General features: G+C 47.0%; 3 protein-coding genes across 11 annotated transcripts in view; 2 read left to right on the forward strand and 1 right to left on the reverse strand.

Annotated features, from left to right (window-relative positions):
• Nucleotides 1-1,344: 1,344 nt before the first annotated feature.
• On the forward strand, nt 1,345-6,454 carry LETM2 (leucine zipper and EF-hand containing transmembrane protein 2). The gene is made up of 4 exons (XM_061404508.1): nt 1,345-3,486; nt 3,717-3,857; nt 4,704-4,784; nt 5,980-6,454. Exons 3-4 carry the CDS (start codon nt 4,738-4,740, stop codon nt 6,452-6,454), a joined length of 522 nt encoding a protein of 173 aa, XP_061260492.1. The 5' UTR covers nt 1,345-3,486; nt 3,717-3,857; nt 4,704-4,737.
• Nucleotides 6,455-19,998, forward strand: LOC133240012 (LETM1 domain-containing protein LETM2, mitochondrial-like). Its single transcript, XM_061404507.1, has 8 exons — nt 6,455-6,543; nt 7,007-7,150; nt 9,988-10,125; nt 10,531-10,731; nt 11,918-12,037; nt 15,627-15,740; nt 17,929-18,021; nt 19,007-19,998. The coding sequence occupies exons 2-8, from the start codon at nt 7,049-7,051 to the stop codon at nt 19,058-19,060; spliced, it is 822 nt and encodes a 273-aa protein (XP_061260491.1). The 5' UTR covers nt 6,455-6,543; nt 7,007-7,048; the 3' UTR covers nt 19,061-19,998.
• A 3,338-nt stretch (nt 19,999-23,336) lies between these two features.
• FGFR1 (fibroblast growth factor receptor 1) overlaps nt 23,337-26,778 on the reverse strand; it is a 50,101-nt gene continuing 46,659 nt past the window's right edge. For all 9 annotated transcript variants that reach the window (XM_061404503.1, XM_061404501.1, XM_061404506.1 and 6 more), the window contains 6 exons: nt 26,084-26,274; nt 25,374-25,496; nt 25,150-25,220; nt 24,807-24,944; nt 24,534-24,639; nt 23,337-24,352 (listed from right to left, as the gene is read on the reverse strand). In XM_061404503.1, the coding sequence (XP_061260487.1) occupies nt 24,176-24,352; nt 24,534-24,639; nt 24,807-24,944; nt 25,150-25,220; nt 25,374-25,496; nt 26,084-26,274 (806 nt within the window). In that variant the 3' untranslated portion in view covers nt 23,337-24,175. The remainder of the gene's footprint in view (nt 24,353-24,533; nt 24,640-24,806; nt 24,945-25,149; nt 25,221-25,373; nt 25,497-26,083; nt 26,275-26,778) is intronic.

The following is a 26,778-nucleotide window of genomic DNA, read 5'->3' on the forward strand; positions in this document are numbered from 1 at the left end:
CTGCTCGCCCCGCGGGCCCGGAGGCTTGTGGGTAACGGGGGGGAAAGGCGGCGCAACCCGCACCCCGATCCCGAGGGCTCCCCGCCCATCACGTGCCAGGCCCTCGCCTGCTCGCCGGCCACACCTCCGCTTCGAGGGATGGGGGCGTTTGTCCTCGTCCAAGCTCACGCACGCAGGAAGGAGAGGGAGGAAGCGGGAGTCGAGATTCTCTGTTACCCTATATCCACACACCCCCACCCCATCCTAGGAAACTTATGTGAAACAATAAAAGGTCTCAGTGCGTGACACGGTAAACGAGTCTTGCAGGAGTGTGACGGTTTGGTGATATTTCCTGGGGCCTGGGGATAATGACTTAGGACGCGGCAGCGCAGACGTGAATGTACAAAGGAAACACAGGCAGCGAGATGAGGAAACCAATACTCGGTTCCGAGAATCATGAAGTCATATCACCCACTAGACGTTAGACTCTCCACCGACGTTACAGTGCGGGACCTATTTGGTACTGTTACGGGCAATTCCTGCTATCTTTATCTGTAAATACCACTTAAACAGGAAATTTAAAGAGTCCTACATATCAATGATTTTCATGGTTACTAATTATGGATTCGTTTTTAAAAAGCACCACCCTGTTAATAATGCTAAGTTATGATATTCAGGATTAAGCATCTCCATTACTATCCTTAACTATTTATACACCTATACTTGTGTGGTTGCTATGCTTGTGATACCAGAAGTTAAAGGAATCAATAAAAGCACATTTTTCTTTGTTTTAAATGTCTTTTCAGAACACAAGTCTCCAAAGGTGATTCGTGAACTTATTTCCAATGTTTGATTCTATCTCCTGGAAAGAGAGGTTAAATTGGTCTTTTTTTTTCTTTCCTAAGATCCTTTCTACCTCCATCTTCTTTTCCAGCTTCCTGTATCTTTCTTGCTTTGTTGATAAGCGGTTTCCTTGGCCTGACACTTGGATTGTCCCCTTGAGGAGAATGTGGAAAATTATTCCCAGGGATTTTATTTTAATCTGCTTCTAAAGCTGTGCTGTCAAGAGTTTATGTAAAGTAAATGCACAGTCTCTTCCTGCATAAGATATACATTGTCAATAATATTTGGTCTGGAGCCATATTTAGGGAAATAACTTAAAAATAATAATTTCTATTTTTAGCATCTAACATTAGGTTCAGACATGCTTTCTCTTCTTCATAGAAAGTGAGCAAATAGCTCATTAAGAAAGCAACCTACAATTCTCAGGGCCAAGGTTAGGGAGGAAAAAAATTGTTTTTCTCTTCTGAAGATTATATTAAGAAACTCATTACATGATAAATAACTTATCCTGAAATTAAAAAATAAAAACCACCCACCAGGTCTGGTAACAGAAGGCAGACACTGCTTTGAACCAATGGATTTCAATAAGGAAGATTCTTAACCCTTCCCTTTTTATTTTTATTTTTTAACCCTTCCCTTTTTAAAATGGGATTGCTGACATATGGCCATGGTAGAAAGTCTAGCTCATCTTTCAAATACTGGGTTTGGAATCGCTCATCTGGTTTATGAATACTTAATGATTTTCACTGTGCCTGGTTGTAAATGAATACAATGCATGAATAAGAATAATTTCCCGGTATAAAATGTCTCCCAGGGAACTGAGAGGAATATTTTTGCATCTTTTATGATCTTTTCCAGAAAAGTACGTGTGCATGATAATGCAGTGATTAATTTATGAAATTAATGTGAAAAGTATACCTACCTAGCCTTTTAGAGTTCAGAATTTACCATTGGGAATTTTCAGGGAAGGAAAGGTACAGAAACCAAAGCTTTATAGATTTTAATTGTAGAAAACATAGAACATGAAGGGAAGCCTTTATGTGGAAAGTTGGCTATCAGACATGCACAATGGGCCCTCTAGTGGCCACACCGAGAAGTTTTGCCCATTTAACACAGTTCATCTATTTGGTTATTAGTTTAAAAAAAAAAAGCTTTGTGGATTAAAAGCTGCCTTCATTTTTTTTAAAGAATGAAATTTTATACCCGTCAGCTTTTATTCTTCAAATGCGCAGCCCAGATGAGTAAAGTTTGTGGTCATTCACATGTTAAGAGAAGCCTTCGTGTGAAAGCGATTCCTTCCTGTCTGGTGTTAGTCAAAGGTGACCCACCAAAATTGTTTTCCTTCTAGAGTAAGATAAAATGGATGGGTAGAGGTAACTGGGAAGCGAAAACATTTTTACATCTTTCACGTTCCCAAAATGACTCAGTTCCCCAACCTGGGAACTGAAGTGCCCCCAAACCTGCAGTGTCACCGCACGACTACTGTAATATACATTTTAAATACTGAGATTTCTACACTATTGAACATAAACAATGTCTGTCGAGATAACATAAATAAAGCAGTTTTCTTTAGTGGAATTCATATTTCCATATGCAGATTTCACAATATTCCAGTTTTTGACCCTAGAGATAGGAGAGGAATGTTTTCCTCACCATTCCGGCCCTTTCTGCCATGCCCTCTCCCTGCTATTTTCCCCGCCCGCAGTTGCGGAGTTGGAAGGTGAAGGGGGATACATCAAAGTGATGTAATTGCTGACTCCCAGATGGTTACCATGGCGACTATCAGGCATATTATGCTACTGGTAGAGTAAGAGCTTCTTCCATCTAGTCTTCAAGAAAGGGTTTTGGGGGTGGGGGAGGGATGTGAATCCACAGCCTACAGAAGAGGGACAGGCAGGGCTGAGCCTCCCATCACAGACAACTCCTTAAACTAAACCTGGTAGACGAGTCGTTTCGCCGGTGGGAACCGGACTTCTCTGCCTCCTGGGCTGCCACCGCGAAGGACGCCCTCGCGCCCCAGAATCTGCGAGCTGATTGGCGGGTGGTGTCGTCACTCACAGTGACGTGATGGCAGAGGAAAGAGGTGGAGCCATAGAGACTTGGCTTCTGGCCCTTCTAGCTGGGGGAGCCTGGGGAGGAGGGGCATTGGGAAGGCACTGGAGGACTGAGGCAACCGTTCCGGGAGCCGGCCGGAGGAGGTAGGGGCGGGCGGGCCAAGTCCTCAGGCTGTTACTCGGTGGACCGCGCCCGCCTGTTTTCCTCCGGAGCCCGCTCCTCTCCGTATCCTGCTCCTCCCATCGGTGCCCAGATTTCCCCACATCTTCCAGGCCCCACCCCGCTCTCTCCTCAGCCCCTGACCTCGGTCCCCTACCCGCGCCCCAACTTTTGAGCTCAGCCTCCACCCCCCGCTCCTGCGCTTCCTTTCCTCATTTCTTTCCCGCCCCCTGCGCCCCGATGCTCCTCGCCTTCCTTCCATAAACTCGGACCGCCAAAGCTCGTGGTCCCACTGCCCGCATCATCCCCTTTCCAAAAAAACAAAGACCCCCCCCCCCCGGCCCTACCACAGCAAACACAGCCCATCAACGCACAAGGCGCACAAAAGCCATCTTCTGGGGAAGCCGAAGGCGCCTTTTGCCCCAGTGTCGCGGAGAATCAGAGGCAAAGGTAACCCAGGGAGCCTGGGGCCCGGGTGAGCCGGAGGCGCTGTGCGGAAGCGCAGGCGGGGCTTGCCGACGGCCCCGCCCCTCCCCACCTCGGCCCCGCCCCACCCCGGGCCCGACTCCGCCCCGCCCCGCCTCGGCCCTGCCCCGCCTCGGTCCCGCCCCGCCTCGGCCTCGGCCCCGCCCTCCTGGGAAGTGGTTGCTCAGAGCAGAGTAACTGTCCCCTTCCAACAGGAGACGACATGCCCTTGGTCTGGGTTCAGATGTTCTGGAGTATCATTTGAATTCTTGTTCAAGACGTCAGCTCTATGGTTGAGATTTCTGACCAGGAGGGACTGGAACTCCTTTCCCAGCTGCAGGAAAACAGTTGACAGTGTGAGAAACTAATTCCCTTGCTGCCTTTGGCTGAAAAGCGCTGGTAGGATGGTCAAAATTTTTGGCAAAGCTTATTTAAAGGTTTAAAGCTGAGTTTGGGTTTCCCTTGTGGCTCAGCTGGTAAGGAATCCACCGGCAAGGCGGGAGACCTGGGTTCATTCCCTGGGTTGGGAATATCCCCTGGAAAAGGGAAAGGCTACCCACTCCAGTATTCTGGCCTGGAGAATTCCATTGACTGTATAAAGACACGACAAAGAGACACGACTGAGCGACTTTCACTTGGGCTCTTTGGAGAATCGTTAGCATAGGAAACCAGGCTTCCTCCCCTTTTGAATTATTAGTAGGTATCTTGCATATTTTCACTGATGAGTATTTTCAGTCTTTAAAGGTTTGGCAGCAGCTTGGCCAAGTAAGGAGTAAAGATAATTGAAAACAAATGCAGAAGAAAATTTACTGTCTACTTGTAATTTTAGGCTACAAATAAGTGTGTCTCGATCAGTTTCTTAGACACTTGGCAACCATTCAAGTAAATTACTAAGTACTATTTACCAGAAATCAAAATATCTTTGAAGACCATAACATAATATGAACATCATTGTATTAGAGATCATTTCTATGTGTGGGGATCTAAAAGTACCATTCTCAAATGCAGGGCTAAGAAAATATTACTCCTGATTGGTGGAAATGAAGAATGAAATTGGAAATGAACTTGAGGGAGATTTTACACTTTGAATAGAATATGCAAATTTTCTACCCTTGAAGTAGTTTATAACACTTAAATCCTAGTATCTGAATAACTGGTATGTTTTTAAGGTACTGAATTGTTTACTTACTCCTTCTGCCCAGGTCCCTATGTTGACTCATTGAAAGAAATATAAATATGGCCTTCTACAGTTATAAAACAGTCTTAGCTATTGCCCGGACAAGGTAAGCCTTGGGATTCCCTCCTCCCTCCACTATTTATATGAACCTTATTTTTCTAGATGGAAAAGATACATGTAAAAGGATAGACTCAGTACACAATTAAAGCTTTCTTGGTTTTAATTGTGTTGGCTTTTCGGAAGCAGGCATTTTAATGTATTTAAACTTATCCTAGATTTTCTATATGCTTTAGAACTCAAGCTGAATAATTTGTAAAAGTGTGGAACAGGTAAGATAGAAAATGTAATGGCTTTACAGTGACACCACCGTAACTGATGAATGTTACATGCAGCCCTTAGATGTAAAAAGGAGTAAAATGGCTGGCAAGCAAGCCAATCCTAGGGCTTATACTTGCCGCAGTACGGTCTGTTATCACTTACTTATTCCAAAGAATATTAACTGAGAACTTACTGTGTGCCAAATACATTGTACATTTTCCCTTTTGGCCATTCAAAAAGTGCTTTATCTTGGCAAAAATAGTCTGAAGGAATGGAAAAAGCCATCTCTTTGCGAAAAGAAATCTCTTTGCCAGAAACTTTCTTTTACCTAACTGGGTCTTATTTTTATTTTCAAACAATCTGATGTGTCAGTTTAGCTGAAGATTGTGAATTGTTGCAAAACTGGAATGTAGAGATCCCTGGCTGGGGAGCCTAATTCTAATTCTTATTCCCAACATTCCTTAGGAGTCTTAGATGAATAACATTTCAGCTGTAAGTCCTTCTTATTTGAAGGAGTCCCTGGGCACTGCATAGACAAAGCAGTATTATGTGATTGGTTAATCCCCACAGGGACCATGAAGTGTTTCATTCAAACAATATTTCTATCATCAGTAGAGTAGCTGAAAACAAGTGTACAACCTGCTTAATGACAATAGAGACAAAACTGTCACACATAGCCCCGATGGAAAAGTGTTTGCTTTTTAAATTAATAGTCACAAAGTTTCTAGCTTGTAACACAACAGTTATCCTTAGGAATTAACTTATTAATATATCTCACAGAGTGTATCATTCACCCACAAAACATACTGTTATTCGTTTGGGCTAAAAAGTTGTATGTCATTCATTCAGGAACATGATCAGCTTTGAAAAATGCAGGATTAAAAACTATTGTTTTATTTTTACCAGATAAAATATTTATTTCTTTACTCTTTCATTCTGTAATAGTATGTGCTTGACTTAGAGGCTGTTGGTCTTTATTCCAGATTCCCTAGCCATTTTGTCCAGCCTACCAGCTCTTCTTACTCCCCATCATTTGCATTTCTTCACTTGCCAGATTCCCATTTAAACAAAACCTATATGAAGAACTATGGAAGCAAAAAGTACTCCCATCCAAGTCAGTCAGGCAATAAAGTACTTCATTTACGAGCCAGAATCTTCCAAGAGCTGCACACTTCAACTTGCTGGTTGCAGGAGGTCCCCAATAAACATCAGCAGGAGCAAACAGCAAAGAAGCCTCAGGTGCCAAGCCCTCAGCCCACGAAAGAAGCGGGCATGAAGATTAAGGAAGGAAAGCGATCTTATAGACAAATAATTATGGATGAACTGAAATATTATTACAATGGATTCTATTTGCTTTGGATTGACACCAAAGTTGCTGCCAGGATGGTTTGGAGGCTGTTGCATGGACAGGTGCTGACCAGACGAGAGAGAAGAAGGGTAGGCAAGAGTCATATTTGAGAAAGAAAATGTAAAATTGAAACCAACTGTTGATGAACCAACTTTTAAATTCCTCTGAAAAAATCCCAGAGTAGGAGTAGTAATTCACGGTGAGAACCAGAGTTTCTGACTTATCTGCAACCAACTTGCTGTATACCTGTAGATGGGCTCTTAAAATATGTGTATAGTTGCCCATGGAATGGTTATAATTGTGTTTTCTAATTTCTCCAAGGAGTTGAGAGGCTTCAAGTTTGATCTGTGCATCTGGAGTAGAAACTGCTGTTAATGTATTAAGTATATGCATTTGAAAAACCAATTGTAACAGATACCATGTTATTAAAGTACTGACTTAGATGAAAGCTCAGAGATGCCAATAATATGTTTTGATTGTCATAGATTTCCTTGAAGATATCCCATAAACATTACTTCTGAGCTAAGGTACAGAGGAAAATCCGGCCTTTCCATTTTATAAATAGCTGCCTTGGGTTTTTAATGCTTTCAGAATTGAGGCAGACTTTTGTTTTTGGCATGGCCAGGAATAATGGATATTTGCATATGCCTTTAATTCTTTAGCTGCTGAGAACCTGTGCTGATTTCTTCCGCCTGGTTCCGTTCATGGTGTTCATCATCGTCCCCTTCATGGAATTCTTACTGCCAGTGTTTCTGAAACTTTTCCCAGAGATGTTGCCATCAACTTTTGAAAGTGAATCCAAAAAGGTATGAGGATTTTGAAAGATTTTAAAAGAATTAATAGAGTTTTATCTTTTTAAGAGCAGTTTTTAGGTTTACAGAAAAATTGAGCAGAAAGTAGAGAGGATGTCCAGCTACCTCCTGACCCCTGCTCCTATTTCCCCTATAAATTTTTTTAAATTATTTTTTTCAATTTATTTTTTGGCCACACAAAAATTAACTGTGACTAGATGACCAGCAGGCATGATTTACTCAAACAGACCCTTGCGTGCTTATGAGTAGCTCCCGAGCGGAGGGTGTCCTCCTCCTCCTTTGATGGCCACTATGAAGGTGAAGGGCTGGCCAACCAAGGCAGCGCCTTCATTCTCTCCATCTTGGCCACTCTGCCAGACAGACGGATGAAGGCATGGACTCCGCCCCATGAGAGAACAAAGAAGCCAACTTTTAAATCAGACTGAGACATGTCTCCCTGCCTCAGTGACCATGGAAATGACAGAATAGTAGAATTTTACAACACTGTTTGAAAGGCATTCTGGATAGAAGGACTAGCGTTTAAGATGCTTTAACAATATAAAAGTGTATGACATAATCAGAGACCACCAACTGGTCCTCTGTAGTTGGAGCAGGGAGCACCAGGGGATCCATGGGAGAAGATGAGACTCACATACTGTGCTGGAGTCAGGTTGGAAAGTATCCACCACCCTCAGGAATTTAGACTTTGACTATGTTGATTGATAGAAGGTGAATGCAAAGCAGAGGATGAGGAAAAAAAAAGTGATCTATATATTAGATCAATCTAAATCACCTAATCAATCATGATTAGAGCTATATTTTAGGAAAACAATTTGCTGGCAGGAAGGATTAAAGAGGACAGAGCCAAATGAGAATCAGCTGGAATGTTATTACAGTAGCATGAGAGAGAGGGAGGGAGGACAAAACCTGAATTATAAGTTTCATCAGGAGTAAAACTTTGAAGATAGGTTTAAGACAGATTTAAAGGGTAGAATCAAATTGCAATATTTAACTGCCTGGCAGTGGTTTAAATTAGTTTACTTACATTTAAAGTAGTCAGGGTCTAGGATTAATACCATGGGATTGGGTTTTTTGTTTTGTTTTGTTTTTGGCTGCACCATGTGGCATGATAGATCTTAATTCCCTGAGCAGGGATTGAACCTTTACCCTCTGCAGTGGAAGTGCAGTGTCTTAACCACTGACCTGCCGGGGAAGTCCCCAAGGAACTTGTTAGTGAATGCAGAAAGAGGTGGGGGATGAGGTAGTGGTTTGTCTAAGTATTCCTCTTTCCTCAACATTGCTTGTTTCCTAAACATATGCACATACATATCATGGCCACAGTATTAGAAAATACTTTCTCCTTTGCTTTGTTCCATGAACAGAGGGAGAGAGCAAGAGAATGAAGATGAGTACCTAGCTTTCTGCTTACACAAGGTCCCAGCACCATGCACTTCTCTTTCATTGCCTGATATACTTTTACATTAATTTGTGGAACCACCTGGAGAAGGAAATGGCAACCCACTCCAGTATTATTGCCTGGGGAATCCCATGGATGGAGGGACCTGGTGGGCCGCCATTTATGGGGTCGCACAGAGTTGGGCACAACTGAAGCAACTTAGCAGCAGCAGCAGTGGAATTGCTGGTTTATTATTGACAATGTTTGTCTCTCCCATTAGACTAGAAGTTTCCAGAGGGCAGGAATTCTTACCTGTTGTTGCCCATTTTACCCTAGCACCTAGCGCACGGTGAATGTTCAATAAATAGATGAATGAAACCGATGGTTGCGTGAGTTTTAATTATTGTATTGCCATTGTGTGATTCTAGGGGGCTGATTCTTCTAAGGTATTTCTAAAAAATAAAAAAAGAAAAACAATGATTGCTATGATTTGCTTGTCATTAGAATCTCTTGGGCAACTTAATGGGGGGGATTTCTTTGGAAGGAATGATGCTAAAGCTGAAACTCCAGTACTTTGGCCACCTCATGCGAAGAGTTGACTCATTGCAAAAGACTCTGATGCTGGGAGGGATTGGGGGAAGGAGGAGAAGGGGACGACAGAGGATGAGATGGCTGGATAGCATCACTGACTCGATGGACATCTCAGTGAACTCCAGGAGTTGGTGATGGACAGGGAGGCCTGGCGTGCTGCGATTCATGGGGTCGCAAAGAGTCGGACATGACTGAGCGACTGATCTGGTCTGATCTGATGTATGTATATAAAACACATTTATTCCTGTTCCTCTGTATGTACCCTGATCATGGTTATTTTGAAAATACTACCACATTATATCTCTGATAGTGAACTAGAATTTAGAATTAGTGGTTAACATATGTCTTAAGAGTATGCATTTAATTCCCTTCTACGTAGTGCTTTGTTTATATCTGTTATAGCACTTTATTATCTTGTAATTAATTGTGTTTGTTTTCTTCTTAACCTGTAAGCTTCATTAGCTTAATTTCCTAGTTTGGTTTGTGGGCAAGGAAAATCTGGGGTCACTCAGACCAGGGGTCAGCTTGACCAATGACCTAGATGGTTTGCACCAGGTTAAGAGATAGTGTGTATTTTATTCTAAAGAGTGACAAAGTCTTCCACTGAGGGAACTATTTTGAACCCATCCAATATTTATGATGATTGCATTAGTGAGAAAGGTAAGATTAAGGAGAAAAGTTGTAAATCGAGGCTACTTTTTAATTTTCTCTGGTTTTCACAAAACTCCTTCAATTAGGTTTAACAAGAATATTCATTCATGAAGTAGAGATGACAAGCAACAACGCCACAGTTATGTTTCTCTCATCTTTATCAAGTTGTAATCATGAAGGATTAATTCTAACTTTTTCCTCTTCCATCATGAAGGAAGAAAAACAGAGAAAGAAAATGGCTGCAAAGTTGGAACTAGCGAAATTCCTTCAAGAAACGATTACAGAAATGGCAAAGAGGAACAGGGCCCAGCTGGGGGACGCCTCAACCCAGTTCTCCTCCTACGTCAAACAGGTGTCAGTCTTTTATATAAAACCAGACAACTCCGTGTCATCACGGAGCTTCCAGATTGTTCCTCATCTCTGAATTTGCAAATATCTCAGTTACAGAGATACAGTATTTCAAAAATTTATTGGAGTTTGCAGAAAACCTATCTTAAAGCCATCAATGCTTTGAAGATGTTAATAACTACTTAGAAAAACAGTACAATGAAACTCAAACTTTTGAACGTCTCCTGATGTTCAGTTGATTTAGGCTGACTTCTGACAGATTTTTTTTTAACTCCTCTTTGTAACTCAGGGCCCACTTCCAGACATAAGATAGAATCCATAAATGCGTTGGCATCTTTCACGTGGTCTACAGGGAAGATTCTTTAAGCAGGAAGCAGGTTTTTATTAGTCCCTGTGTCCCACTGCCTAGGTCCAGACAGGCCACAAGCCCAGCACCAAGGAGATAGTTCAATTTTCCAAACTCTTTGAGGATCAATTGACCCTGGAGCACCTCGACCGACCTCAGCTGGTGGCCCTTTGCAAACTGCTGGAACTGCAGTCCTTTGGAACCAACAATCTGCTTCGCTTCCAGCTACTGATGAGGCTGAAGTCTATAAAAGCAGATGATGAGGTAAGAGCTGAACTACAGCTGGAGGGAATTAGCCTGGCCTTGGGAACTGTCTTAGGGTGGCTCTGTGACAAAGTGCAGTGCCTTCTGTTAGGTCTGCCTGGAGGCTGGTTCTGGCAGAATGAGTGGTCTGAGCAACCGCTGATAACCTGAACCTTGATGACTCACTTTCGAAGTTGCCTGTTGGGCTCTTGAGAAGGTCTTGTAAGCAGTGAGTAGCTTGGATGTCTTAGCTGGGGCTAATCAAAACCAGTTAGGACCCATGGGGAAGGAACAGCAGCTTAGTAGATCCCGGGGAACAGCAGATCTCACTGCCAAGGACAGTGCTCAACGCCCACCCCTCCCCTGCCGCCCCCCACACTTGCCCTGTGCTTCCTTCCCTTGGATCTTGGTGAGCCGCCCTGGCAAGAAGGGGTGGCCAAGGACCACCAAGGAGGGAAGGAAGGACCCCAACATCTTCAGGAGTAAGGGCACCATTTGGACTGTAACTACTGGTTAGTGTCCTAACAAAGTGGAAAGAATGTTTCTTGAATCTGAATTAGCTGCTTTAAAAGCATTCTGCCTGAGGGAGCAGGATTCCCAGAACTGAGAAGGCAGGATCCCATTGGCCCCATTTAGATTTCAGTGGTTGCTTTCAAAACTGTGGAATAAACAATACTGGTCCCAGAAGTCCCATAGTTTGGGGTCTTACCAAGTAGAAACTGTGTTATTTATTGAAGGAGTTTTGAGGCCCAGGGAGTTGGGGCTGTTCTTACGGGGTTGGGGGGTGGGGGAGGAATATTGCTGGGATGTGCAACAAATGGTACATTGAAAGCGTTTCAAATGGAATGCTTTTCTAATGAGTCTTAAAGTCGCCACTCAAGGGAAGTGGAGTGGAGCTGTCACAACCAGGCGCAAGGCAATCAAGAGGGAGAAACACCTCGGGGTCAGGCGGTGGAGTTCTATAAATTTCTGATATTATTCACACCTGTTGGCAGGATTCCCTTCACCTCCACCACTGCACCTCCTGAGGTCACCTGGCTTTACTGAGCGCCTGGCCTTTGTGGCAGTCAGTGCAGGGGACAGAGTGGGAAAGCTAGCTGATTCTGCCTTTCCCCTGACTTGTAGGAATTGAAGGATTAGGCAAAACTGGAACCAAAGGACCTGATGCCATTCCTTCTGTTTGTTTTTTTTTTTTCTTTTCCCCCAGGTAATTGCCAAGGAAGGGGTGAATGCTCTGAGTGTGTCAGAGCTCCAAGCTGCCTGCAGGGCCAGAGGGATGCTGTCATTGGGTCTCACTGAGGGGCAGCTGAGACAGCAGCTCACAGAGGCAAGTGGTCGCTTTCCTGGGCCCTGTTCCCTGGAACTCTCTCCCGTCCTGTTTGCATGTCTGCTCAGTTGCTTCAGTCATGTCTGACTTTTTGCAACCCTATGGACTGTAGCCCTCCAGGCTCCTGTGTCCATGGAATTCTCCAGGCAAGCATACTGGAATGGGTTGCCGTGCGCTCCTCCAGGGGACCTTTCTGACCCAGGGATTGAACCCATGTCTCTTATGTCTCCTTCATTGGCAGGCAGGGTTCGTTATCACTAGAGCCATCTGGGAAGCCCCCCCCCCCCCCCATTTTCAGGCCTTGTTTTTAAATTTCTGCCTTACCATCTTACCTAATTGGCCTTCTTTGGCAGAGCCATGGGCCGCTGAAGAAGCTGGCTTTGACTGCAACATGGTACTCTGTTGAATAGTTGTCTGTGGCTGCTAACACACCACCACAAACTTAGCCACTCAAAGTAACACCCACTGATCAGCTCTGGGTCCTGCAGGTCAGAAGTACAGGCTGTTTTCCTTTCTGGAGGCCATGGGGGAGATTCCATGTCCAAGCTCATGCAGTTTGTTGGCTGAATTCAACTCCTCACAGCTGTGGGAGTGCAGGCCCTGTTTCCTCACTGGCTCCCAGCCCCAGGCCACTCTCAGCCCCTCCGGCCTCTCCATCTACAGTGAACTTCTCACCCAACCTCTAGCTCCGTATTTAAGGCCTCATGTGATTAGGCAAGACCTACCTGGGTAATCTTCATATTTTAAGGTCAGCTGACTTTAGACTTGGAATTACATCTGCAGAATCCCTTCATGGCAGCACGGAGTTTAACGTTTAATTGAGTAACTGGGAGAAGGCATAGGTACACAAGGAACAGAAGTCTTGGGACCACCCTCCAATGTGCCTCCTCCTCCGGGTATCATGAGGGCCCCGAGCTGAAGCTCTGACACAGGGCCTGTCATCCGGGTGAATCCCCCTGAAGGCCTACACCTTTTGGGGCTGCTTTCCCAATTCATACCCCAAACCAGGGTCAAGTGTTAGCTTTGTAGCAGCTTCCCCTCTGATAACATACTCTCTCCCAAACAGTGGATTTTAATGGAGCGTTTAAACTGTTATAACTGCTTTAAAACAAAGTAATAACTCCTATTACAGTCCTCATTCCCTTACTGTAAAAGGTGCTGTGGAAGGCCTTCCTTGGTGGTCCAGTGGTTACGGCTCCACACTCCCAGTGCAGGGGGCCCAGGTTCGATCCCTGGTCAGGGAACTAGATCCCACACGCCGCAACTAGAGAGCCTGCCTGCCTCAGCTAAAGATCACGCGTGCCGCAGATAAGGCCGCCATGCCTCAGTTATGCAACTATCGATCTGGCATACTGCAACTAAGGTCTGGCACAGCTGAAAAAAAAGTGTGCACAAATTATGTAGGGCTAGGAACCACTGTTGTGGCTTTGAACCACATCAGGGAGTGATTTCCTCCTCCATGTTGGACCTGCTCTGACTGGAAGGGGAGCATGTTCCAGGGGGTACTTAAACATCATTTATTTCCTGCATGTAGGGTATTTAGTCACTTCATCCTGTCAAATTGTTTTGTTGGATGGATGTGTTATTTTACAATCCCCCTTCAAGGGAGCAAGGAAACTAAGCCAACCATACAATCTTCATGGATTGCTATGGATTACTGTTCCCAAAATCCTGTGGTAGGATATGGCTGACATGTCATAGAAAGGAAAAGCTAAAAATGATAAACTTACAAAATGTCTTAACTTAAAAAAAAAAAAAAGTTAAAACTATCAGATTCCACATGCACTTGTTACCTTGGGAAAGGTCAGAGGTGGGTGACATGCTGTTGGGGAGGGTGTAAGGACAGAAGGGCACTCATGGAGTGCTGGTAAAATCCTGCATGGAGATTTGGCAACAGCTTTCCAGATTTAAAAATGCATTTACTTGGACCTAGAAATTTCAGTTCTAGGAATTTATCCTATATTCTTGCACATGTGCAAAATGACATACCTAGAAGATTATCCATTGCAGCACCACTTATGATAGCAAAAGACTGAAAACAGCCTAAAGTTAATTAGTACAATAATCAAATAAATTATGGCATTTCCATCAATGGAATCCTTTACAGACATTTAAAAGAAGGCAGCTCTGGGACCTCCCTAGCAGTCCAGTGGTTAAGACTCTGTGCTTCCATTGAAGGGGGCGTGGGTTTGATCCTTGGTTGGGGAACTAGGATTCTGTATCCAGCACACTGGATGGTGTGGCCAAAAAATAAAGAAATAAAAAGAAGGCAGCTCTACATCTACTGGTACAAATCAATTTCCAAGATACTTCAGTGAAAGAAAGCAAGGGACAAAAGTGTGTATGTGTCACCCTAGTGTAAAGATAAACATATAAATATATATTTGGTTTTGTTGTTAATATTTTATTGGCTCAAGTGTTGTGGCCACCACTAAGGTTTTGTTTTGTTTGGGCCATGCCGCAGGGATGTGGGATCCCAGTTCCCCCGACCAGGGATCGAACCCACGCCCCCTGTAGTAGAAACACTAGTGCTGGGAAGTCCCTAAATGTATATTTGTATACGCATAGGATATTGCTGTAAGATTGTATCAGGAACTGATACAAACCACTGTACCAGTGGTTGCTTCCAGGGAGGGAAATAGGGTAGCTAGAGAATAGGGTAATTTACCTTTTGAATTTTGTCTTGTGTGCATCTATCTATCTATCTATGGTCTTCCCTGGTGGTTCAGTAGGTAAAGAATCTGCCTCCAGTGCAAGAGACCCAGGTTCGATCCTGGGTGGGGAAGATCCCCTGGAGGAGAGAATGGCAACCCACTCCATTATTCTTGCCTGGAGAATTCCATGGACAGAAGAGCTGGTGGGCGATAGTCCATGGGGTCAGAAAGACTCACATGACTGAGTGACTAACACACACACACACACCCCTATCCAAAATTTGGCCAATTTGGAGCTTGAAAAATTACATCTCATTCTAATGTCTAATGTTAATTTCTTTAGTTATGAATGAGGTTGATGTAATCTTTTACATTTATCTACTTTATACTGAAGATACTTACCTCCTTTGATCCACAGTTGGTGTGAGAGGTTAATTGAACCTCCCTCTCTGACTGTGAGGAGAAAGCAATGGCACCCCACTCCAGTATTCTGGCCTGGAAAATCCCATGGATGGAGGAGCCTGGTAGGCTGCAGTCCATAGGGTCGCTAAGAGTCGGACACAACTGAGCGACTTCACTTTCACTTTTCACTTTCATGCATTGGAGAAGGAAATGGCAATCCACTCCAGTGTTCTTGCCTGGAGAATCCCAGGGATGGGGGAGCCTGGTGGGCTGCCGTCTCTGGGGTCGCACAGAGTTGGACACGACTGATGTGACTTAGCAGCAGCAGCAGCTCTGACTGTGAGGGGCTGTAGGGCCCAAGCAGGGATGCAGCAGCCAGGAGACATGCCCCTGTCCTTGCTCTTAGTACTCAGCATATGCCTGGGGGGCTGTGAGACCAGAGAGGAGGAGATGCAGGGAGCGGGGGGGGGGGGTGTCACGTCCAACTCTAACGGTCTGTGATTGTCATGTTTCATCCCTCTTCTGTTCTCCAGTGGCAGGACCTCCACCTGAAGGAGAATGTCCCACCTTCTCTTTTGCTCCTGTCCCGGACCTTCTACCTAATAGACGTGAAGCCGAAGCCGATTGAGATACCACTCAGTGGGGAGGTGAGTCCTGGCTCTGTGGGAACCCAGACCTCACGACTGGGGTTGCTCCGCAAACCCGTTTCCTCTTCTAGTCAGAGTAGGCCTCTTTTTTTGGCTTATCTTTTGGAATTTGGCCCCACTGGCTTTAAGATCTTTTAAAAATTCCTTTAAAAAATGAAAATCACTCAAACAACCTCTAGCTTTAGAGCTGTTTGCTGTGTTTAGGAGTTTTATTTGATTTCTTATTAGGAGTCTGGCTTTATTCTTTCTAAGTATCTAGTCTTCTTAGAGGTTTTTTTTTTCTCCTCCTCACCATTCTTTCTCCTTTGAGACTGAATGGCTCCTGTTCTTTCCTGTCTGTCTCATTTGCCCAGATTCCTATTAATTTTTAAGTGGTGAATGGCCAATCTAGAAAATAAATTCCTTTGTCTCCTTTCAGCCCATTTCCTTAATCATTTGTGATCGCCTTTAACTAGTAGCTGTTGTTCTCCTGGTGTTCTGAAGAGCTGGCCCAATCACCAGAGCATCTTGCTCTGGGTCCATCAGAAGGGGCCTCTCACTTCCCTGCTTTGTGGCTTCACATCTGACTCGGAAGCTGCATGTGTGAGAAAGGAGGGCCCACGAGAGAAGAGGCTGCACTCGTGGCCGAGTGGATGGACCTAAGCACTCTGGAATGAGGACCAATCATTTGGAATCTTGGTTATGCTATCAACTCCTCGGGCAAGCTGAGGAAAACATGAAGTCCAACATGAAAAATGTACTTCAGGAAACACCATCTTGCTTTCCTTTTCCAAATTTTCAGAAACCGATCTGGATTTGGGCTTTGTCCAGAAGCATTCTAGGGAGACTTAGGAGATAAAGTCTGGAGCGTAGAGCATGTTCTACCAGGCTCCTGGGTTCTTACTCTTTCTTTGAGAGAGACCAGTTGTTTGTCATTCTTAGACTGCTCTCAGTAGCAAGGAAGTCTTAGAGTAGCGAAATGTCTCAGAGCTAAATTTTAGTTTCAGAATGATTCTGCTACTGCTAAGTTGCGTCAGTTGTGTCCGACTCTGTGCGACCCCAGAGACGGCAGCCCACCAGGCTCCCCCGTCCCTGGGATTCTCCAGGCAAGAACACTGGAGTGGGTTGCCATTTCCTTCTCCAATGCAGGAAAGTGAAGTCGCTCAGTCATGTCTGACGGTTAGTGATCCCATGGACTGCAGCCTACCAGGGTCCTCCATCTAGAGGGTTATAAACTCTTGATCCAGATGTTGCTTTCTGGAATAGTTAAGAAATACCTGGAAATTGGACTTCCTTGGTGGTCCAGTGGTTAAGGCTCCAGCCTTCAATGCAGGGGCCTGTGTTCTATCTCTGGTCAGGGAATGAAGATCCCACATGCCTCACAGCGCCCCCCCCCCCCCAAAAAAAAAAGTAAAAAAGAAGTACTATTAAGAAAAACTACCTGGGAATTAAGGACAAAAAGACAGGCTCCTAGGCATTTTATTGTTGTTGTTGTTGTTTTTAATACATGCTTTTAAACTTCTGTTCTTCATATGTACAAAATGAAAACAAGCAGCATGGTAGATTCAGTAGAGAACTGAGACATGAAACTGAATATACTATAGTTTTGGATATATGTAGCCCTCTTCCCTCCAAAGTACATGAAGAAATTACTTCCAAAGAGCAGAGATTTACTTTTCAAATGTAATTAATGTAATTGTTGAAGACAGGTTAGCTAGCTCTTCTAAAATACCACTCCCTCCCTCCCTCCATCCCTCCCTCTTCAGGTATTGCAGGAGCTTCTATTAAGTAACACCTTTCATTTGAATAAATCATTTATTACTAGCCACCAAAAATGACACCAAAGATGTCAGTTTTAACTTAAGTTATATCAATGCTGGCAGAAACTGATGCCTAAGTGAGAAATGGCAACTTTTGTGTTTGTTTGTTTGTTTTGGGAGTGAGGACAGGATCAGAATGGCAAATAAGTAGCTTGTTAATAACAAAGGATTTTAAATATCAGAATCTGATTAGACTGCAACTTTTGTATCTAGAGTGCTCAAAAGTTAAAAGGTAATACTAAGTTGCTATTTCAGGGACCTATACTGCCTATTTCATCCAGAAAGGAAGTCAGGAAAGCAAATTGTGCAGAAAAGTACTAAAGTAGAAGTGCTTCTGAGTTTCAGGAGGAGCAGACAGCTTAATTTATATAAAATCTCTCTCTCCCTAGGCTCCAAAGACAGATATTCCCCTGGGATCACCCACTCCCCCTGAATCTAAAGAGAACACGGCCGGTTTAGCACCTCAACTGAAGGAAACTAAGGTGAGACACTTTTGATTACGTGAAAATAACAAGAAGTTAATTTCATTGGTCCTTTAATAAGGACTTATTTTGGGGTACTGCTTGATCTGAGAAAGTTCGGCATCTGGCTGTATGCATTTAGGTTCCAGATTTTGCCTGTTGAGTCCCGTGGCAGACATTCAGAAGTTGTTTCCAGGATCTGGTAGTCACGGCAGTGTGACTGTAGCTCCAGTACACCTCGTGTCCTACGTCAGTAACCCGACTCTCAGCTCTGATGTTTAAGGATGAAGAATGGATACAGCTGCCGTCAGTTATGTCATCACCCACAACACCATCAAAGTCTATTTCATTACCTAAAGAATCCATCACTTCTGCTAAAGAAGATGTAAATTTCTATAAAAGGAAACTTTTCCTCAAGTTGCTTTTAGGGGCAGTGAGAATCTAGAATTATAATAGTTGCAAAACACCACACCCTCTCTCCGTGTCCTCCAAACAGGAAGCTGTAGGCTGAACTTCAGTCACCTTATAACCACTATATTTAAAAAAATTCAGTGATCTAAAAGCAAATACATATATCAACAAATGCAATCGTGGTTCAGAACTAAACATGTTAAGTCTAGAAGCTAATTACAATATAGGCAGATTCTTATTTTCTGTTGCGCCAGATGGAAATAGTTCCCATATGTTGTGTATTTCACACAGGCTTCAGATGTCAGGAAATACTAGCAGGAAAGCAATTTAAGAATCTTAGGAGAAGTGCATGTAAATGAGAAATTACTTATCTATCCACTTTTCCTGTTTGGGGGTGAGAGCAGAAAGCAGGAGGCAGTGAACAGTAGGGGGTCACAGGAGAGTTGAGCTGTGGAGTGGCTCTGCTGGCTCTCCAGGACCAAAGAGGGAGCCACTGAGCACCAGGATTGTTCAACCCAAGGCCTTGTCTGCATGTCTTCTTTCTCATTGTGACCAATCCCTAAAGTCCTTATGTTTTTGTACCCCAATACTCCAGGCAAAATCAGAAAAGACAACCCAGAACAGCAAGGCTAGTTCGAATGGAGCATAAGGACTCATGGAGGATGGAGCTTACTCTCTCTGGCTTGCTGCCCTCAGCAGTGGCATCTGTAAAGAACGTCCCTGAGATAGAAGATCAATCATTTAGTCCTCAGGGCAGTCTTTTGAGGCCTTGTAACCGTTCAGATGACGTCAGTGGCAAGACCAAGTTCGGATCATTTGGAAAACTATTTAATTGCAAAGTCCATGTTCTCTGTAGCATTAGATCATCCCACTGGACTTTGTGTAAGGCCCATCTGCCATATTGTTTTTTAGCAACTTCACGTCCTTTTAAGAGAGGAAACTTTTTTGCGCAATGGAATCAGCCTGATGCCTTAAGATACCTCTTGTCTCCTCTAGCTCGGTAAGCCGGGTAGGAACTAGGGAAATTTCAAAGCCAGTCATCACGAGCATTGCACAGGCACTCTCACACTCTCACTGCCTGTACAACTTTTTCAGACTGAGCACACACACACACACCAGTAGGAATAGTGCCCTGGAAACAAAGTACCTTTGGAGATGGGATGGATGTAAAGTCCCTGGTTAGGTCTTCCCAGATCTAAAGAAGAAAAAGCTTCTTAGGGAAGAAGATGGGGAGTTCAATAGACTGGCAATCAGAGACTTGGCAGCCCCCCTCGGGCCTGCAGAGGCTGCAAGGATCTGGGAGGCCGCCACTCCTCCGGCACATATGGCTTCCATTAGCCTCCATCTTGCTAGGAAACATAATTAAGGGCTTAAGACCGAACCATTTGTTTGTGCTGGGTGTGTGTGTTTTTCTGGTCTGTTTGTCTTTCACAAACAAGACTATCTGTTAGTCACAGGTTGTTAAGAGTCTGATACAATCCCAATACTACCCAGGAACAGATATTATGTTCAGATATTTATGTTGGTTATCTTCAGTGTTGTCCACACTGAAAAACCTTAATAATAAATCGATCACCATGCAGCTGACCACCAGCCTTCTTCCTTTGGGGAGTACTTAGAAAGGAAGAGGTGTTTCAGCTGCAGAAATTAGATTTCTGTACTTGCTGTGGAATTGAAGGCAGTTAGATGGGCATCCATGGAACCAAGGAAAACTCAAATCAACCTGTCTGGGGTAATCTAAAAGAGGAATGTTATCGGCACTTGACAGCAAGGAAATGCACTTTAAAACCTTCCCTAAACCTCCCCTCCGCCAAGGGACAAGCCTCACCATGTCCTGTCCTGCTGAGGAACTCTCTGCCATTGGCCTTGGAAGGTGATTCACAGTAAATTTTCCCATTTTTAAAATGATGAGTGTTTATTTTAATTAGTTCATATTTCAAGAGTTTGCATGTGAGAAAGGGATTAGCTTTTTCATTTATGCAACCCTGTTGCAGCTGGGTGCCTCGTGGGTGCTGTGGGGTTGCTCTACAACTCTGTCTTTCCCTGTGAACAGAGTGGGAAAGGGGCCCTTGGCCACCTCAGACCTCAACTGGACTTCACTCATGTTTGCGTCATAAATAGGCATCTGAGACCCTCAATACACCTCTCTTTCCCTTCTTCTGATAGTGCCTCAGAGAGCTCACTTCACTGGTGAGTACTGCTGAGACTGAGCTAGTGGTGTTCTGGTAAATGATTAACACCCGGTCTGGCGGTTAGAACTCTGTGCTTCCACTCCAGGGAGCTTGGGTTCGATCCCTGGTTGGGATCTAAGATCCCACATGCTGTGTGGCGTGGTTTCAAAAAAAAAATTAATAGCCAACTCTGGGGCATGGTTGGGAGGGAGCCCTGACTTGAAGCATTGCAAAGCAGTGATGTAAATACTCCCACACGGCTGATCTTCAAGCTATCAATAGGTCACTGAACAACAGTTGGGGAGAGATGGATATGGTCAGCTTGAAACACCCCACTTAACTGACCCCCGACCTCTGGGAGGAACAAGAGACACTTAAACTTCTAGTTGGTGCAGGCTGCAAACGTTATTGGAGAAGACAATGGCAACCCACTCTAGTGCTCTTGCCTGGAAAACCCCTTAGGCCGAGGAGCCTCGTAGGCTGCAGTCCATGGGGTCGGGAAGAGTCGGACATGACTGAGCGACTTCATTTTCACACATTGGAGAAGGCAATGGCAACTCACTCCAGTGTTCTTGCCTGGAGAATCCCAGGGATGGGGGAGCCTGGTGGGCTGCCGTCTCTGGGGTCGCATAGAGTTGGACACGACTGAAGCGACTTAGCAGCAGCAGCAGCAAACATTATTTCCATGTGCCAGGACAGACGTCTAGGAGGCAGTGTAGCGTAAATGGCCCTAAATACTGTTAAGTGGCAACTTAGAACTTGCCCCAGTGCTTGGGTCCCTGCCCACCTGCCTCCCAACAGCTGAGTGGAAGCCTGTCTCCTTGCCCTGCTCTCTGCTCTTCCCCACAAATGCATCTACTGTGGCTGCACCAGCTGCTAATAATCTCACCGAGTATAATTTTAGGCATTTTCTAAAGCCCAACCCCGGTGGTGATGTCAGACTTGGCCCATCTCACACCCTAGAATTCTGCAACAGAAAGGTGTTGGTGGCTTGGCACGTACGGACCTGCACCTGTGCCGTGACTAATTGTGTTTCAGTCATTACAGGTCACAACGGTGATATCGAATAAATGCTCTATAGTGTTAAAACCTAAAGATCTCCTTGTCACCACCAGTGCACACCGGTAGGTAGGGTCAGACTAACGGAACTTTAACGCTGATCAACACCTTCCTTTTGCCCAGGGTTCTGGCCCGCTGGCTCCCCCCAGTGGCGGCTGTGAGAAACACAGCGACTTCACTGTCAGAGATAAATTTCCTTCAGCCGTGGTTCAATCTTACTTACCTGAGATCAATACAGTACATTAGCGGTGCCGGGGGACCGGTGACCCCTGGCCTGTGGCAATTAGAAAAGGCGGGAAGGTGGTATCGATCGATGCTCCGGCCCTCATCTTTTAACCCTCAGGAAACCAGACAGACTCAGTGCCTTGACAGCATGACATCTTCATTAGATAAACTGGATCTCTTTCCTCAAGAGACCCAATCCGGTCATCTAAGTAAAATGGCCATTTCATTTTCTCTTAGGTCAATTTCACTATCTTTAATTTGACAGCTCAGTCTCTCGGGAAATTCATGGGTGATTAGAGTAGTTACAGCAACAGTGAGTTGTGTCCCACCACCTCTACTGAAGGCACGTAAAGCCCTTTGTGAAAGAGCGACCACGCATTCACATGACCGTGGGCCCAAACTATCATCAGTATTTTACAATGAAAGGCACCACTACAAGGTGTCCCACAAATGGTTTTAAAAGCTAAAATTCATTTCCTGATTCTGTTCTTCACCAATGTATGCCTTCCTCAAACGTGAACACAAATCAGAATATGTTGACAGTTGCATATTCACAGAGCTACCCAGCAGAAGACAGAACTTTATAATGAGCCAACACTAAAAGGGGCCAAGAAACAGCTCAGAAAGGAAACTTCAGGAGCAACCCGATTCTTCCCAAACGAAACTGGACTTGCTTTTATACTCAGAAGGGATTTAGCGAAGAGCAAGCTTTGGGGGCAGAGGAAGAACTAACAGCCTGAGCCCTAAGGTTCCAAGGAGCCGGCACCTACTTGGTGGGGGCAGAGGAAGAAAACTCCCCAGCAGCCAAAATGCACCTTCACGGAATGTCTTCCTTTTCCTGAGGGCTGGGGTGGAGTTCCTACAGGAAGAACTGGAGGAGGCCAAGTGCTAGCCCCAGCACATGCGGTCTGATCACTCGAATTCAGAATGGTGTTGGGGGGTGGGTAGGCATGATGGACACAGAATAGCCTGGGAGACAAGAAACCTGAAGCCAGAGCCCTGGGTGTAAAGCTGGTCTTAGGTGACGGGTCCTCCCTGACAAAGCAGCACAGGCAGAACCATACCCACACAGAGGAGGAGCCACTATCTAGGTCTAAGTGCCTGCCGCCCAGGGTCAAATTATCCGTGGCCTGCCTCTCCATCACTTCAGCCCCACTCCTGGCTCTTCCCAGCTGGGCCCTCAGCTCCCTGTCTGACTCTCAGACCCCACAGGCTCCACGTTCCCCACAAGGAAACGTGTGGTGGAGGGGCGGTGGGGCCTGGCCCTGGGCCCAGTGCCCCCCTACCTGCCCACCACACAGCTGCCTGCCTTCTTTCCCTGCCTTTCCCAAAGCCCGGCAGAGGAAGGAGGGCTGTCCAGTGGCCTCGGAGCAGGACCCATGGGGAAGAGATCTTGGGACAGACAGCCCCAGAGCCCGTCAGCCTCGCTCCTTCACAGCCGACCTCCTCTCCCGTGTCACACAGCCCGTATAAAAATGAAGCAGCAGCAATTTTTATTGAGGGACCTAAACTGAAAATAGGTTTAGAACATAATTTAAAAAAATAAAACAGCAAAAGTAGCAAAAAATATATGACCTTTTTAAAAACATTTTCTTTTTTTTTCTTTTTTCTTTGTTTTTAATATATAGCAACTGATGCCTCCCAACCACCAGGAGCATCTTACCCAATGGGTAAATCTCTGGTAACGACCCTTTTAAAAAGACATGTAAATATATACTCAGATTTATACACTTTGTGTTTTCTTCGTAGCTATGTACAGAGCCCCTGCTTCGGGGCTGGGCCCCAGGGCCACGCCGCCGGCTCCCGGCCTCTGCGTCCCCACCCTCGGGTACCAGGTATTTGGTCAGCAAAGCAAATTAGTTTCGGAATCAATAAACCACTGGCACTATCCGTCTGGAACAGAGGTCGCCTGCGGAGGCCCGGGCGCTGACCACCCCTACACCCAACTCCCGCTCTGGCCCGAGGATCTGCCACAGAACACGGGCCATGGGCTGCGCAGAGTAGGCAAAACCAATGCAGGAAAGCTCAGTCGGCTCTCGCTCGAGGGCGGCTCAGCCCTCACTGCCCAACCCTCCAGGCGGCAGGGAGGGGGTCTTGGTCCAGCGTTGGGCAGGCCACGTAGTAGCCGTCAGCAAGGACCGGCTTCCCTGCTCCTCTGTCAGGCTGGGAGGAGGAGAGGAGGGGAGCTCGGGGGTGCGGGCCTCAGGGAGGCCGGCCAGCAGAGCGCAGGGGAGGCAGCGAGTCCAGCGGGAGGAGGGGCAAGGCGTTGAGGATGGAGTCCGGGAAGGGGTGCGGGGTGTGGGGGCCAGTCAGCGCCGTTTGAGTCCGCCGTTGGCCAGCTGGGCCGGGTGTCGGGGCAGGCAGGGTTCCTCGGGCAAGGGCTCGTGAGAAAAGACGGAATCCTCCCCGGAGGAGCAGGTGGAGCTGCGGGTGTCGGGGAAGCTGGGGGAGTATTGGTCCAGGGGCATTGACAGGTCCAGGTACTCCTGAGGGCGGAGACAAAAAGATGGAGGACCCGCACTCTCCTTCCCGCGGCGGCAGGATTCATTCCGCGAGAACTCGGAATGAACCCCGCGAGAACTAGGGATAAATCCCGGGAGAACTTGGAATGAATCCCGCGAGAATTCGGGCCGGCGGGCACACAGGGTCTGGGAAGGGCAGACTCACCTGGTTGGAGGTCAAGGCCACGATGCGGTCCAGGTCTTCCACCAGCTGCTTGAAGGTGGGTCTCTGAGAGGGGACCGCGTGCCAGCAATCTCTCATCATCATGTAGCTGGGGCAGGATGGCGAGGTCGGGGTTGGGGGGAGAGGACAGACAGGCTCAGGGCGGACGGGCCGCGGGCGGCTGGCTGCGCGCCTCCTACTCCTCCCTCTATGCCCTGAGCCCAGTTCGCCCCCAGAGCCCAGCCCAGGACCCCAGGCATCTCTTCTCAGGCTTACAGCTCGTTGGTGCAGTTACTGGGCTTGTCCATACGATGACCCTCCTTCAGCAGCTTGAAAAGCTCCTCCACGGGGACCCCAGGGTATGGGGAGCCGCCCAGAGTGAAGATTTCCCAGAGGAGCACCCCAAAAGACCACCTGTGGATGAGCGTTGTGGGCGCAGAGCTAGGGCCCCCCACTGACCTCACCACCTCTCCCCCCAAGTCCACGGCCCCAGGGGACCATGGAGGGTCAACCTCTGGGAACAAAGTGAAGGGGCAACGTTTAGTTCATTTTCCGAGACAGGACGGGGAGCTGTACCACCCTGGAAGCTCTCCCCAGCAACTGCTTATCTCAGACTCACACGTCGCTCTGGTGGGTGTAGATCCGGTCAAACAAGGCCTCCGGTGCCATCCATTTGACGGGCAGTCGGCCCTGCAAGCAGCACGGGGACACTGGGGTGGCCCGGGGCAGGCAGGGGCGGACGTAGGGCTGGACCCAGCTCACCCGTCCACCCAGCCTGTCGGGGTGGGGGTAGCCCAGCGGCTCGGAGTCCTGGGGCAGAGGACGGGCAGCGCCCGCACTTACGTTGGTTGTCTTTTTATAGTAGTCGATGTGGTGGATGTCTCGAGCAAGACCGAAGTCCGCGATCTTCATCACGTTGTCCTCCGTCACTAGGACGTTCCTGGCGGCCAGGTCCCGGTGGATGCACTGTGGGGCCCGGAGGACAAGAGGAATTGGGGGGGTGGGGGTGGAGGTGGGGCGCAAGGGAGGGTCAGCAGCCGCCTGTGGGCCCACTTCCCTCACCAGCCCTTGCCTTCCCCACCCATCGGCCCCCTGAACCATCCAGTTTCCTGCTACAGGGTCCCTCTCCTGTAGGTCAAAGCCAGACATCCAAACACCCCCAGCTCTGGGCCGCCCAATCACTTCAGCAAACCCTCCAGATATGTTTCCCTCCCGGTGCTTGGCTTTCAACATGCAGGCAGTGAGCTGAACCCCTCTCTGTCCAGTGTGCATATGAGCTCTCATGGGGATGCCCTGTTTCCCCGGCCAAGCACATCCATACAGGGCTGGGCTCAAACAAAGCAGCATTTACCCAGCACCCAAAGCTGCACCTAACTGTCACACAGGACCTCATCTCCTCCCTGTAACCAGTTACAGCTGAGGCATCATCATTCTAACTTCACACTGGTCCAGCCCAATCCCAAGGCCTCAAGGCCATGTAGCTCTCCTGGCTCTGATGTCCCCGCCACCCCCCGGGATCCCACGCTACCCAGGGGAGCCGTCAGAAGCCACACCTTCTTGGAGGCAAGATACTCCATGCCTCGGGCCACCTGGTAGGCGCAGGACACCAGGTCCTTGGAGGAGAGCTGCTCCTCGGGGTGGTGGCTGGGGTTGTAGCAGTACTCCAGCCCTGGCGGCCTCCGGGCCTGCAGGTACTCTCGGAGATTGCCCTTGGAGGCGTACTCCACGATGACATACAAGGGACCTGGGGACACGGGCACGGAGAGGCCGTCAGGGCCGCTGGGCAGGTGCACGTGCTGAGCCTCACCCGGAGGAACCCCAAGGCACATCGCGAGCCTGTTCCCCAGGCCTCACCTCCCCTTTGAGGGGAGCTCCAGAAATTCATCTCACTCCCCACAGAAAGCAAGGGCAGTCATTCTTCTCAGCCTAGTCCAGGACATTCCCAAGCAAAGCTGGGGCCAGAGCCCTGACCTCAACCGGAGCAAGTCACCTTTTCTGGCCACATGGTGTGCGTGGATCCAGGTGCCTGGACTCTCAGATGAACCCCCGTGGGCATTGGGACGGACCCCGAGAAACACATTCTGACTATGGAAACCGGCCTCTCCCCCCAACCCGCTTCCCTCGTGGCTGAGAAATGCCCGATCCCTGACGCCCCAGCTAGACATCTTCTCCCTGACAGACAGATGGCAGCAGCCTGAGTGCCTGCCTGAGCCCCTCCCCGTAATGGGTGGAAGCCCGCAGGCAAGGC

The sequence above is a fragment of the Bos javanicus genome, chromosome 27 (genome assembly GCF_032452875.1).
Source record: "Bos javanicus breed banteng chromosome 27, ARS-OSU_banteng_1.0, whole genome shotgun sequence".
Classification (NCBI taxonomy): Eukaryota; Metazoa; Chordata; class Mammalia; order Artiodactyla; family Bovidae; genus Bos; species Bos javanicus.

Excerpts from the sequence above, each read along its gene's own strand:
- LETM2 (XM_061404508.1), top strand. The coding sequence starts at position 4,738 with ATGGCCTTCTACAGTTATAAAACAGTCTTAGCTATTGCCCGGACAAG. Across the intron at positions 4,785-5,979 it reads TTAGCTATTGCCCGGACAAG|ATTCCCTAGCCATTTTGTCC; the intron begins GTAAGCCTTGGG and ends TCTTTATTCCAG.
- LOC133240012 (XM_061404507.1), top strand. The coding sequence starts at position 7,049 with ATGGTGTTCATCATCGTCCCCTTCATGGAATTCTTACTGCCAGTGTTT. Across the intron at positions 15,741-17,928 it reads AGATACCACTCAGTGGGGAG|GCTCCAAAGACAGATATTCC; the intron begins GTGAGTCCTGGC and ends CTCTCTCCCTAG. Across the intron at positions 18,022-19,006 it reads CTCAACTGAAGGAAACTAAG|GCAAAATCAGAAAAGACAAC; the intron begins GTGAGACACTTT and ends CCAATACTCCAG.